The sequence below is a fragment of the Micropterus salmoides genome, unplaced genomic scaffold (genome assembly GCF_014851395.1).
Source record: "Micropterus salmoides isolate LMB-PRFRI ecotype aquatic unplaced genomic scaffold, ASM1485139v1 Ms_hic_scaffold_9, whole genome shotgun sequence".
Classification (NCBI taxonomy): Eukaryota; Metazoa; Chordata; class Actinopteri; order Centrarchiformes; family Centrarchidae; genus Micropterus; species Micropterus salmoides.
In genome coordinates this window covers 21,822,152-21,837,122 of record NW_024044681.1, presented here as the reverse complement: position 1 = coordinate 21,837,122, position 14,971 = coordinate 21,822,152, and the positions used below count along the sequence as shown (strand labels likewise).

The 14,971-nt window shown below is 40.9% G+C and overlaps 1 protein-coding gene across 22 annotated transcripts in view; it reads right to left on the bottom strand.

Annotated features, from left to right (window-relative positions):
• Nucleotides 1-14,971, bottom strand: part of nbeaa (neurobeachin a) — a 94,701-nt gene that overhangs the window by 40,771 nt on the left and 38,959 nt on the right. For all 22 annotated transcript variants that reach the window (XM_038708794.1, XM_038708812.1, XM_038708810.1 and 19 more), the window contains exons 6-13: nt 14,023-14,149; nt 11,330-11,449; nt 10,069-10,215; nt 4,565-4,762; nt 3,531-3,664; nt 2,921-3,029; nt 2,448-2,600; nt 441-609 (exon numbers count right to left, since the gene is read on the bottom strand). In XM_038708794.1, coding sequence (XP_038564722.1) covers nt 441-609; nt 2,448-2,600; nt 2,921-3,029; nt 3,531-3,664; nt 4,565-4,762; nt 10,069-10,215; nt 11,330-11,449; nt 14,023-14,149 — 1,157 coding nt within the window. The remainder of the gene's footprint in view (nt 1-440; nt 610-2,447; nt 2,601-2,920; nt 3,030-3,530; nt 3,665-4,564; nt 4,763-10,068; nt 10,216-11,329; nt 11,450-14,022; nt 14,150-14,971) is intronic.

Here is a 14,971-nt window from a genome sequence, read left to right as displayed (position 1 = left end):
AATGTTGTACAGTGTTTTATTCGTATATAGAGTGGTGAAGTGGTCACTCGAGACGCATTCTAATGCCAGGTGTGAACTGACGTGCTTAGAGCTGTCCACTTGTGATCCGATCTCCCAAGACACATGCCAGGTGTGAATAGCCTCTTTGTGTGGGACAGGCTCCAGCCCCCTGCGACCTTATACCGAACAATCATAGCAGATGGATGGATGAAAAACATGATGGACATATTCAATGTATGTCAGAGATCGACATTACCACTATGTGTATTGATAAATGCCTTAATAATTTTAGGACTTAAGTCATGTGCCTTAGGTCAGGAACAGTGTCTTTAAATATCAAGTGGTGTTCATTAAGAGTGTAAAATAGACTGCTATGGTTCCTTTTCTTTTTTACAGTGAGCATGCTTTTGTGTGCAAACTGTGTGCAGGTGTGAACATACCAAGACCTTTGGGGGTGATTCCACTGCACTCCAGCGGGTTGATGGCCCAGTAGTAGTACTTAAGGGTGTGCATCAGCTGTAGGACGGTGCCGACACGGCGGATGGTGGTGTAGATGGTGGCAGTGCCGATGAACTCCGACGACAGGTATGTGTAGAGGGATAGCTGGACCTGTATACACACCAGACATATCCATTTATACAGCACATATAGGTACATAAACACACACGAAGGTCAGACAAATCAGCTGTGTATTCTGAGTGTTAAAACAAAAGGCATTTTTATTGTGAAAAACACAGCGACAGGGGCATGGGAGGAAACAACACTCCAGCAAAAGCACCAATGTTTTCTGCTTTGTGTTATTTTTGATGTTCCTGTGCCTGAAGCTGTCAAGCATCTGAGGAGCTCCTTACGCAGCGCTGACATTTAGGGAGGCTGCTCTCCAATTGCTCATTTCCTTCTTCCCTTGTTCCCTGTCTCCTGCTGTTCCCCTTTTCCCTCTCTTAATATTCCTGTAACCAATCCTCTCCATCGCAGCCGTACGCAGATTGGAGTCTGCTGCACGCTCACAAATCTCTGAGCTCATTACAGTGACCGTGGTGCTAAGGACCAGCCTTAACAAGATAGCTCTGTTTAAGAGGATGAAATTAGCGGAGTGCCTGACCATACCGCATCGCAGGCCATCTACTGCAGAATTGAGAGAGCACTCGGCTGACTTAAACGGCTTTCATTACATTACATTTCATGCACTGAGCTGATGTGTTTACCTGGTGCGATTTACAACTTGTTTGGGCTGCAGAAAAGCCTGAAATCCTCCTTCATCATCATAGCACAATAGTTTGGGCTGCACTGCTGCAACAATAGCTTGTAAGAAACATCCTGTCTCCTTCCCTGAAAGGATTACGTTAACCAGAAGTGCTTGGTAAAGACAACAGCCTCTTTATTTTCAGCGCAAAGCAAGGAAGATGTTGTGAGAAATGGCAGATGAGATTCAGATGTGATATCTCCAAGTGTTTCATTTTGTCCTGAGTACGACCAAGGCTATTCTTGCCCATAATGAAGGAGATAATAATACCCTGAGAAGTGGAAAATAATAAAGTTCAGAGGGAGACAGAATGGTAGAGTGGAAGTAAGATTAAAGGATTAAAAGATTTTGTGGTGTTGCTGTGAATTTGTTATGCTTGTCTTGTGACCCTGCTGAATTGTGGTCATGTTTACAGGAAACAAATTGTAATTTTCTGTATTGGCACTCAATTGAAGGTAAAAAATCCAATAAGGAACCACACAGGCTTGTCTGGTTTAGTCAACTAAGGTTGATATGTTTATGCTGTGTTGGATTCTGCTGGATTCACACCTTCCTTTTTCTCTCCCGAGCAGCTGCAACTGCTCAGTTGCATTTTTTCAGTCTCAACTCCAGCACGCCCTGGAGAGCGGTACTGCTATACCCAGGAGCCAATCAGATCTCAGGGTCTGAGGGAGGAAGACGGGGAGTCAGGAAGTTCTGAAAATAATGGAGGCAAGGGCTGACTGGCCCCGCGGGAATGCCAGGAACAATCGCATCTAGTTCAGAGTGAAAAGGAAAATAGGAAACACACATCTCTCTCCAGTCCCGGGGTCTTTTCAAATGTCACTTTTTCTCTTTGTTTCCTCTGCTTGCCTGTTATATCCTTTCCCTGCGTGATGTCTCAGCTCCTCCATCAGTGTCCTGCAACCTCCTTTGTTATATTATGGTAAAGGGCAATGGCCAATAAGATGTCATTCCCTCCTCCTCTTTTTCTTCCACATTTTATGTTCCTTGCTTGTCTCAATTTTCCTTGCATTCAGAAAAAAGTCTCCTGGGCACTGTAAGCATAAAATAAATTCTCTCTCTTCTCTGTCCTTTTCTTTTTTTCATAATCTAGTCACTCCATTAATTCTCTTATTCAGACCATCATCTCCTGTTTTTTTTTGCAGCAAGGTCATGAAAACACAAACACACACATTCAGTAGATACACACTAATAAACAAACCTTGGCAGGGGTGTGTATCCAGATGGCAGCGTTGAAGAGGACATGGTCACAGAGCTGTTTGAGGAGAGGCGCTCCGTGAGGTAAACCATCCAGATACTTGGCGAAGGACAGGAACTGTTCAAGTACTGCCCTGGTGATGTGGACTCGTGACGACTGGACAAAAGATGGGAAATATAAGCTGAGATTAAATCAGGCTGAATGGTCATTCAAACCTCTTTTTAAAATAATATTGTTGTTTTAACTTTTAGTCTTTATACAGTACTACATTTCAGCCAGCACATGCAGTCTCCAAAACAATCTTACAGCTAGAATCAACTGTTCTATTAGACTGCATTAGTTTTAGCTCGGAGGGGGCCTTAAAAGCTTAAAAACTTAATGGAGGTCATGGTAAAAAGCAAGGCCACTTTCCTTATTCACCCAACAACAACATGTACATGAACACAAACTTCTCAGTGTGGAGGCCTTTTACTGACCTTCTCAAGCAGGTATCCAATCACCAGAAAGCCCTTCCCCCCCAGCATTTGCTCCTGCATGGCCACTGAGCTCTTCAACAGCTCCACCAGGAACGCCAGGAGAGTGGCACTGCAACACACACATTGTTCACACATATTTCAGTAACGCAGCGTGGAAATTGTTGGATGCATTGCTCTGTGTTTTCTGTTGGAGTATGTGAGTAAAGTTTATAAGTAATGTTTGCTTCACCTCTCCCCATAACCACATTTACCTTCTCGTTCATTTATTTTTAATAAAAGGGTGTTTTTTCCTTTGTTATCATTGTCAATAGTAGACGCACTGACTTTCTAAAAGCTGCTCATTGCTCCAGGAAAAACCACACAACTCTTTTTTCTTTCCCACCCTGTTCTCTATGCTCATGGGGTCTTCTTTCGCTTCTTTCCCCCCCTTTCCTTCGTTTGTTTCTGACTCCAATCCAGGATCTGCTGCTGTAAATGTTGCACATTAAATAACAAAACATGCATTTTTGGATGTTTTAGCCCACTGACTGTACTAGAAATCATTTATACAGTCTAAATCACTGCATTACAGGCAGACGCTGGATTCCTTTTATTTTTGTAGACCGCTCACCAGACTGTGGTGTCCACGCTGCAGTCATTGAGCTGCTTGTAGTCCAGCTGAGCGAAGAGAGGGAACAGGACCTGGATGCCGCCTATCGAGTGGATGGCGCTGTGGATGGAGTGGGTAACAATGGCCTTCACATCCTGTCGGATGGAAATTGACTGTTAGTGCTGACAGAGAAACTCACTGTCATCAGAAATTCGGCATTGCTACAAATATTAACAAAAATTAAAGCTCAGAACTTGTCGTTGGTACCTGAATATGAGATTTGAACCCCAGAATATACAAAATATTGAGCACATTTGTCAGAGATACAACCTGATTTCACTATGTATGTACACATTCTTCTTTGTTGTTTGTCCAATAGCTTCTTTTCACACATCCTGATTTTAATCCATATAAAGTGTATAAGATTGGTACAAACACTATATTTTCTTAATTATGTAATGCAATAAAAATATTTTTGGGATTTGAGAGAGAAAATTTTAAATAAGTTCATTTTTTAAATAAATTCTAATTTCCATAATGCTGTAAATGGCGCCTATATAACTCTGAAACTGTTTTATGCTTTAACTCACTGGACTGAAAAACCTTTACTAACTACCTAAAATAACAATATAACTATGATACAATTTCACTCACTTGCCACCTTTGCAATTTTGTCTTACAGTAATTGCTGCCTGAATTGCTAGTGCATTTTTCGTACAATGAGCAAAGGAGGGGAACTCTTAGGAATCCAGATTAGATACAAAGATGAACCACCATTACCAAGGCCCACCAACCTTGAATGAAGGACACTTGGAAAGAAAACCACTTAAATACAGCTACTGTACAAGCAAAATCCTCAAAAGACAGCGTTAAATGAACAGCAGAGAATCTCACCAAAAAATGCAATTGAGGCGAGTGTGAGCCAGCCTGTACCAAACAAGCCTGATAATCAAACTGAGCTGTCTTTTCAATTCAATCATTCAGTGCTAAACAAATCACGAGGCAGAGATGCAGAGGTCTGGAACCAGGCAGGTGATAAATCCAACCAGACTGACCTGTAGCATTAGTGCGTGTGGTGAGTGGACAAAGATGGAGGGGTTTTCCCTGGGCGACGACTCCAGGCAGAGCTGGGCGTCCGTCGCCTTGGCGTTGTAGGTGAAGGAGATGGAGCTGGCCAGCTTGCCATCGTACAACACCTGCTTGTGGTGCTCGGCCAGGTGGATGTCACTCTCCGACTTAAACTTGAACGTGCTCTGCAGCAGATGGAGAAAGAGGAAGAAAATGTCAAAGAGTCCTGTGAGAAAAACTTTAAATCCGAGAGACACTGGCCGAAGGCGAGAGATGAGGCGAGAGACGAGTTCAACACCCAAAATGGAGTCTGCTTAATTGCAGCATGAGCCTTGTGTAAACAACACAGCATTAGCTTAATGAACACAGAGCTAACCCAGGCATTAATTCAATTAGCCCAGAATGAGAGATGAGCGGGGGAGTGGATGTGTGAGAGAGGCACTCAAGAGCTCCAAATTTATCTCTCTGCAGTCTTATCTATTTGTATTCTACCAACAAAAAACACACAAAACAGTACGGACACATTTGTTTTATTTAATTTCAGCATATCACGTTACACTTATCCTGCACGTAACATGAACTTTAACCTTTCCCACGAGCTGCTAAAGCTTTATCTTGTTAAAATCTAAAATATCTCTTTCATGAACTGTTTTCCTTACTTTCATAATTTTCATCAGTTTCTCATACATTAATACTGAAATGCAAACTCACACACATGGGGTGGGGGAACTGTAAAGAACAAAAATCAATATGTTGTCTCCGTTAAGATATTGCAGGAAGTGTAGTTTGCACTTTGTTAATGTGTGTGCATCTATGTCTATATCTGTCGGTCTGCACAGGTCTGTGGGTCTATATGTCCTGCAGCGGTGCTGATACACACATGAAGCCCCGCAGATGAAAGGCCAGCGAGTTGCTCAGCCACTCTTTGCAGCAGCTCCTCCAGGCAAGGGGCGCTCTCCCCTTCGAGCGGCTGGGTCCCCAGGCGCCTTGCTCAGCCTGACTGCACAGGAAAGCCCTGGGCTGCTCACAGACCTGCAGGCCCATTTTGTTCTAAACCTTTCATCTGAGGTCTGCTGTAGAAAATGAGCCCTGAGCAGTTTTATCCATGCAGCGCAAGATTTCACACCGAAGCAAAGAGCACGCTGCACAATGAAGACGTCTGAAGAAAACCTCCACAGCGTAACATCCTTATCTCCGTCCAGGGGCGGAATACAAATCTGCCGTTTTCTAGCACCATCTTAACTTTAACTTTCTCCTTCCTTGCAATTAGCAGAATCACTTCTGACATGAAAAGCTTACTTGATAAACTAACGATCTGGACCTTAAGCACACTTTCCAGACACACATTCTTGCAAGCAAAACATTATTGCCAAGAGTATTTAATGGCAATTACATGGTAGGACAGCTTGTCTACATTTATATTTTCTGACATTAGAACATATTACTTTAGTGAAATACAAGAGCCGATGACCCAGTGTTAAAAAGCTTTTAAACAGCTGTGTCAAAAAGCGTATCCATTAGCAGTAACCTAGAATGCAGCCATGTGCAAGGATAATCAATCACAAACACAAATAAATTGCTCTATGGTTTATTTTTGAAGGATAGTGGGCCCTCTGCATGAAAAAAAACACTGAATAGCCTGAATTTGAAATTAATACACTTATTAAGATGCACATTTTTTGCTGCGTAAGCATTGTGGTGCATTTATGAAGAGTGTGTGTGTGTACTTGTGCATAGGTATAGATGTGGCTGTGTAAATGTGAGCTTGTATTTTGTGTTATGATGGAGGCAGGTAGCTCAAAGAGCTTCGCTGACTCTAAAGGATTAAGGGATGTACGGAAGGCATTCGCCAGGCAGCGGGAGAAACATGCAGGAATGAAGGAAAGTGTACATTTTTACACATGTAAAGCTTTACACAGCTGTGCTTGAACACGTGTGTGTCCTTCATCTGGTTACCAAAACACACACACAGAGGAATGAAAGCGACAACTACCGCCTGAGTCACACCTGAGAGCTGCAGATACGACACTGGCCTGCAGTGATAACAGCACGCAAGTAAGCACACACACACACACACACACACACACACACACACACACACACACACACACACGCACACTTCTTTCAGCTAAGTCTGGGCCTTCCTGCATCACACAGTGCTGAATGAAAACCAGACCTCCAGAATGACTTCTCCGGTATATGACAAAAATGCTGTAAAACTTATTTTGGCAAATTATTTAAGTTATTAGATAATAAAAACCTTAATAAATACAAATCCCGATTTGAAACTTCGAGTTGTACTGGGACCAAACAGCCATGCAAGAACCTTGCCTAAATAAAATGCAAAACTAGTCAAACAATAAGTAAACAGTATTAAATATTCAACTTTTAGGGCAGTTACGGATATTTGGTTAAAGGACACAAGTCATTACTACCAAAGTAAGCCCTGTTCAAATCCGTTTTAAGGGATGCTGTGTGTAAGGATTCTCTAAAAGTTCAATATCAAAATGCACAACACAAAGACTTTTAGTGAAACTGGCAAATACACACGAGACACATGTGCATTCAAAAACACACACAGAGACACACAATACAGGTGTCCAGATAGACTCACACGGTCCATTAATTACGGTGTGGCCAGATTGTTGGCAGTGCTTTTGCAATGAGGACATCTGGACTCCTGATGAAGAGTGCAACCAGCGACACACACAGTAACACGTGAGTCACAGGACATACGTGTAACACACACACACAAAAAGACAACAAAAAAACCTGGAGCCTTTTGAGCTTTTGATCGTAGCCCACACAGAAAAAAAAGATGTTATGTTCCATCTTCTTCTGTCATTAGGAGATCATGGATGTGCTGAACTGCAACACACACGGATATTCAGTACACACAGCGTGTCGGCCATCATGAGGCACATCGAGCGAGAAGACCTTGAACGCTCTCTCGGTGCTGAAGGCTTGTTTAGTGGAGCGAGCAGAGTGTCTGTCTGCCTTTTTCTCCTCATTACTGAACAGTAACACTGACAGTGGCTGAGACCAAGATGCTATATACAGCTACACACACACACAAACACATACACTGTACAGTATATAAAGATACGATTCTACAACAGCGATTAGGCAATACCTCAGGAGTAACTTGTCATATATACATATCAGCATCTGTGTGAACCGGCCTATATTCACATTAAAGCAGGAAGCTGTGTGACACAAGCCGAGTCCCACTTGTGTTCTCTTTTAGCCGACCGTAAAACCAGCGCACTCATCAGTACAATACCAGCACAGAGGCTTGCAGCTTTGAAACAACTGAGCCATTTAATGGTCTCTTCTGGGCATCTGAGAAGCCCCATTCTGTGCCATGCAGAGAGGCAATCATCTGACTGATCAGCCCCAGGAAACTGTGGGCTATATTATTTGAGAGAGGATGATTGCGAGAGATTGAGAAGGCGTAAAACTCACATGTATGATTCAGTGCTCCTATGTGGGGCAAAGCTCTACCTCATGCAATCTACTATGCTACTCTGCATATTGTCAATCTGTTTCTCCATCAGTGTCACCTGAGCAAGTCTCAGGTAACAAAAGTACATTTCTGATTCGGTATGCACCCTTTCTTAGGAGCTGCTGAAATACCAGCAGCTGTTCGTACACATCAGCAGCCTCAGATACCCGCACAGCCTCACGGTGCTGAAATCTTGACAGCTTTGGACACCTTCATAAACAAGCTGTAAGTGGCCTGAGGCATGCAGGTGTGCCAAAACAAGAAGCAGACAGCTGGCAAGGTGTTGCAACATCTCAGCTGTCACTGATAGCCAGGCCAAAAGGCAGAGATAGTGATTTCTAAAGCTATCAGTGCTCAACAACCAACATTGTGAAGCCTCATTTGAATAAATTTTATTACTACAGGAATGCAAAATTCTGTGTCTAGACTCCAAGCCAAACATCCACCAGCACATACTTCCAAACTGCAAACTCCAGATATCAATTTGTGATTTCCCAGGAGGTATTTAGTGATAGAGTTGTAATTTGCTCCTTCATTGTGACCCTTTAATCTATACCTGCTTCATCTATTAACACTTTATATAGTGATTTTGTTCATTGTATGTATTGTAAGTGCTGACATTTAAATCTAGGTAGCCGATAAGTTCTCAGAAGATGTGATTGTAATTGCAGCCACACCCTTGGCTCAGATGTCTTTCAGCTGCTGTTGAGAATTTGAAACACCTGCCTCTTCTGAAACAGAATTACAAATGAACACCGGTAGCGGTGATGTTCTGGCTGACAGGAGCAGAATTCATCTAAATGAAAAAAATTCCTGCACCTATTAGGTTACCCCGATGAAGACAGCTCCCTTGTCAAAAGCTTGGTTTTGGACAATAGAATATGTTGCATTGAGGTTATAAGAAGCTCTGAAGCTGTTTTACATTTTGATTACCTCAACACTGATTTCTCTCTGTATTCTCGTCGAAAATCCATACATTTAACAACACCTGCTTTTTTTCTTAGCTATTTTAAAATATTGCAAAGTACTTTTTTTGCTTCATACATTAATCCCACAAAGGAAAAATCTAGTACTGTACTCAAGCCCAGTCATTCCCAACCAGGGGTACTTGTACCACAGGGTGTGTTTCTGCAGTTGCCAGGGGGTATGTGTAAAAATTGTGGAGTAGCTCAACTAATTTACAAAAAAAAAAATTATATGTATGATGGTGTTTTTTAACAAACATACAGTACATATCCACATAATAAGCCAGCTGTAAAACCGGAACAAATTACAGTTGTCAAGCAAGCAGAGAAGACAACAGTTAAAATTATGTATAAAGGGTTAATAAAGACATTAAAGTAATAAATGCACACTAGTTAGACAAAAGTAACAAAATAATAGTTGAAATTGATGAATTAAACAGTTCAAATAGTTATCTAAAAATAATGGATAATTGGCTGATGTAATTATCAAAAAGTCACAGTCAAATAGTTGAAATAATGGATAAATTAGTAAACTTGAGCTAAAAGTAACAGATGAAACACTTTCAACAATTCAATTTTACATAAAGAATGTTGTAAAAAATATCCACTTATGTACATAACAGTGGTAAATAATATCGAGTTAAAATCAACTGACTGGTGGTGTTGATGAAAAGGTATTTAAGCATGATATACTTGTAGGGCTGTAGGGGTATGTTCTTTATGTCATAAAACAGAAAACTCATGCTCCAGCATTAATGCAGAGCGGAACCTACAGTATGTACAACAACTGGCACCAATTTACAGGCTATTTTTGCGATTGATAAGAATGACTGATGGCCTCAACTACTTCTAGCTGACAATGTGAACGGTCAGAGACAGCATTAAGTAACATTGACAATCCAATCCTTGAGTTGCCAGGATATTCTGCCTGCCAAACAGAGCATGACATTGATGCGCTGTAAAGCGTACAGAGAATATCCAGTGCGGTGGGTGATAAGGTAGTACATGGGCGTCGTCTCACCTTGTATCCTGGGCCGAGTTGGTGGATGGCAAAGATCTGAGCCGGGTTGAGTGCTTCGCTGAACACATAAATGGCTCCCAGCTGACCACAAAACACCCTGTTAGCATCCGCTGTCTCTGATGAACCCAGGAAACACTTGTCATAGCTCTGAAAAAAAACAGGTAGGACACATGAGGAAATGAGCCATAATACCAAACATTTTAAAAGAGCTTTCTTGCAAAGAAGGTTTGGTAACTCACGGCGCATGGTTTAACATGATTCACTGCAACCAAGGAGGGAAAGTGTCCATTTCTGTTTAGTACTTGTAACATTGTCTATTTAAAGTTTAACACTAAACTAATTCTAGCTTTGTTGAAGTAAACTACAGATATACCAGCCATTACTTATCTCTTAAAAATTGTGTGTTTTTTAGTTTCAGTTTCACAACAGACATTAAAGAAATGTTTGTTTCACATTTTGAGGTATTTAAACATAAGTTCATGGCTTTTTGTAGTGATGAACACAGAATGGTCAAAAAACAGCCGAACGTTCGATAGCTGCTCATTTCTTATCGCTCTGTTGCAACTTTGCCATCACCTGCTATTACATTCTTTCTATCCACTTGCCTTTCATCTTCTCCAGTCCTCTGACACCCTTTATCACAATGAGATCTTTACTCTTCTGCTTCTTAAAAGTGATTAAGTTTTATCTTCAGCCTTCAGGACAAACACTGACAAACACTGATAGCATCATCACATTTTGTGACCCGTTCTTTTTGCTCGCGTACTGTATGTTTCTTTTTCGTACAAGTCTTTCGGTGAGCCATACACTTTACCCCAAGGCCGAGGAATTTCTTGCAGAGAATAACACCGTCCCCTGGTAATTGCGGCAATGTCACGAGCCAACCAGGAAGGAAGTGTAATGAAGGCCCTGCTGCCACTGAGAGGTCAGGCTACCTGTCCCCTGCTAAATGGAAAAGTTTGAAGTTGGAGTTTAGACGGGCTGTGCTGGAACGGGGCCCAAGGGCAACTCTACCCCAGCTGCTGAATGCAGAGGGCAAACCTCAAATGTTTGCCAATATCACGATAGGAGGGAAGTGTAAGCAGTGCCAGATGAATACTTGATTTCGGAGGCTGGAAATAAAGCCCTTACTTGGGAGCAAAACTTCCAATAGCAACAAATGATGTACAAAAAATTATATATTTTTAAAAATACTTTTTTTTGTTCATCATAAAGATCAGCGCATATAACAACACCTCTTTCCCTCTATCGGTGCCCTTACATCATTGGTGTTGACGTGCCAGGCCATATCGCCGTACGAGACCAGCTGACCGTTGACATAGCAACGGATCTCGGAGTTCCTCCAGCGGTTGTAGATGTGGACGATGCTGATCATGTACCACTGAAAAAAAACGCACACAGAAAGAGACAAGAGGATAAAATAACTGTTGTGTTTTATGTTGATTGATTTTTTGATGTTTTTTTAATGTAAACAGTGCTGTATTTTAATGGATTTTATTTATTTATTATTAATGTTGCTCTAATGCATTTCTTTCTTTTGTGAAGCACTTTGAATTGCCTGTGTGTTTAAAAGGCATTGCCTTGCCTTGTTTGCCTTAAAGTATCTAGGCTATACGTTCTGATGTTTTAGTACATTATTTTGTACTTTGCACTGTTGGTAGTGAAATTCATTATGTTGACAATCCTTCTGTAGGGCAGAACTGTTGAAGCCTGTGGTGAGTGAAATGTGAAATGTGTCGTTTCCTTACCTTTACAATTGTTATTTAATAAACACAAACTTGTGGAGATTGTCGATGCAAGCCTCCTGCAGTGCAATTATTCAGTTTAGATTTATTTTTCATTCAACTGCTGTATGTTTGTATCAATATACAGTAAATTGTCTTTGCAATACTGATTATGCTCTCACAGCATTAGCTCTCTATAAGAGGGTTAGGTAATATGGAAGATTACAATGTGTTAACCTCATTCATTCACCAGAACTCTCTTCCGAAGCTATCCCGTTGCTCACCTCAATACACCATTAATAGTGTGCATGTGTGTAGAGCCCGACCGATTTATCATTTTGCAGATATTATCGGCCGATATAAGCTACTTGCAGATAGGGCTGGGCGGTATATCAGTATGAAGTACATATTGATATAATTTCAAAAGAGAAATAAAATTAGACAATACCGTTTATACCAATATAGTTTGATGTTGAGTTAATTAATATGTTTCGTAAAGTCCTGCCAGCGTTTGCTCCTCTCTCCCTCACCGTGCAGCCCCGCCCCTCCCTGTGCTTCTGCACGCAGCCGTCTACTCACAAAGTCTCTAATAACACAGAGGGAGACACAGTGCCGAGCTGCTGCGGTGATCGGAATCGCAGGAGAAAAAGTCCAGAAGACAAGTTCTGCCTACTACTGATGGAGAAAGTTACCAGGGAGAGACCAAACGGGGCGGGGCACACTGACGTGTTTGCAGCAGAGGTACGTATGTTAGGTCTGTGAGTGTGAAGAAAACTGAAGGAGACAAATTCAATTCTATTCAAGTGAGTGACACTTAAATAAGTTCCTACAAATAGTAAAAACATGCCCCTAAAATCCTGAAACGTTAGAGTGAAATCACAAAGTTGCAGGTCCTCCTTGTAGACAATTATGTAGTATTAAATTAATTTAACAGCAGAAAATGGTTTCTCGTAGCTTTGTCCAGAATTAAAGGGAAAACTAGATGTGAACATGCTACATAGTAGAAAGTAGTCATTGTGGCAGATTATATGTAAAGTAATAACTATTGCATATTATGCAATAGTTATTATATACATAATTTTTGACAATGTAGGAGACCCTGATTATCATTATTATCATTATAGCAATGACATGAGATATGATATATGGTATTATTATTAGTCATAGTAGCAGTAATATATAGGTATTTTTTATAGTTTCTGTTTTGCTAGCCCCCACAATCCACTACTTTAATGTTCATTAGTAGTAGTACTCTATAATTTATAACAAATCAGATATTTTTAAAATTTCTCTGTAGTTTTATGCATTTGACTCTTATTTATCAAAACTTTAATATATTTTGTTGTACTTTTGTTCAAAGTACTATTTATAACAAAAAAGTTAATTTTTATACTGCATTATGTCATGGTATCTTGGTATGGTCTCAACATAACAAAATTTTAGGGATAATCTTTGTTTATGTCATGCGTTTCTTTAAATAAGGGGAAAAAAAGAACATCGGCCGATATATCGGCTATCGGATTTTAAAATCCCTAAATATCGAAATCGGTATTGGACTTAAAAATCCCATATTGGTCGGGCTCTGTGTGTATGTGTGTGCATGTGTATGTCTTGATTAGAAAGCACCTTCCCTGGTGACAACACAGACACGTTCCCTAGAGGAAGGCTGAAGTTGGGAGAAAGACTGCAGGGGGGAGAAGGAGAAGCTTTTTTGCTGGCGCATGCATAGCTGGAGAGTGGGCAATACCACACGTGCATGCAAGCACTCACACACACACACACACACATTAACACATGCACGCGGTGGACAAAATGTTGTGAGACATGGTGACTTATAAATTGATCAAATGGAACCACTGGGAACTTTGTTAGGCAGTGCAGAGATTCTACTGGGTCAGCAAAAACTGCAAAAGCCCATCTCATCAAGTGAATGTGTGTGTGTGTGTGTGTGTGTGTGTGTGTGTGTGTGTGTGTGTGTGTGTGTGTGTGTGTAAGACAGTAACAGAATGCTGACAGTGCGATAGAGGGGCAGTGTGCAGGTCTTAATTGACAGACCTTATGTACACTCATCAACACTCCTAGTGCAACACAGTCCTGATGCTGTCTCATCTAACAAGTGCCACAGGATTATCAAACTCTCCACTGACTACAAATTATGTTAATAATGAATTACTAATATATAAAGATAGATAGATAGAGGTATTGGTTGCATGTATGTGTATTTTCTTACCTTGCGGGGTTGGAAATCATATTTCACACAGTGCTGAAAGCCTTTTCCTTTTGACTTCAACGACGTCACAATGAGACAATTTCCCACAAAGTGAGCGGAGTAACCTATTCCTTTACTGGTGCGAAAACTGCAGGAGAATCAGAAAGAGTTACAATTATTTCAGTTATCAATTCAATATCTGTGTTTGACAAAAACTCTTCCACTTAATAATAAATAATAGCTCTTAATTAACAGTAATTATGGTACTTATAATGAATGGTGCTACATTTGAGTTTCTGTGTAACTAAATTATGCTCACCATGGAATGTCGTTTTATTTTAGTGAAGCTACCACTAGAAATGCAAAAAGGTCAACTACATCAAAAGAAGTCAAATATTTTTCACAAGGTAAAATTTTTATGCTAAAATACAAGCATGGCACCTTTCAGATTGACATATTGCATAATATGTCAGTCTGAAAGGTATAATATATAATAATCGCAATACCAGTCACAAAAAGCAGGATTTTTAAGTATTTTCTTTGCAGCAGCACCAGGGGTCCCAGATCACAGGTTTGTGGAAAAGCACAACTAATCCCCTTCCCTTCTTTTTTCTGCCATAATGTTTCTCTTCCCGCACTTGTAACCTCCATGTTAAACCCAATCTCACAGCTAAGCTTCTTCACAAAACAACAAGACACATTTCACTTCTAAAATAGGCCCAGACAGATCACACACATAGCAGAGCCAAAAAGCAAATCTAAATCCCTCTCATGTGAATCCCTGGTACACGTTAGGAGTGTGTATAGTGTGTTATCGCGGCCTTCCTGCAGCTGTGGAGGCCTGTATCAGACAGGCGGCTGGAGTAGCAGCTGCATCTGGGGGAGGATGATAAGACTTGGGCCAGAGGAGAGGAGGACGTCCTCTCTCACTCCTCACTTACCATGACTACTTGACAAATGGTTACTAAGG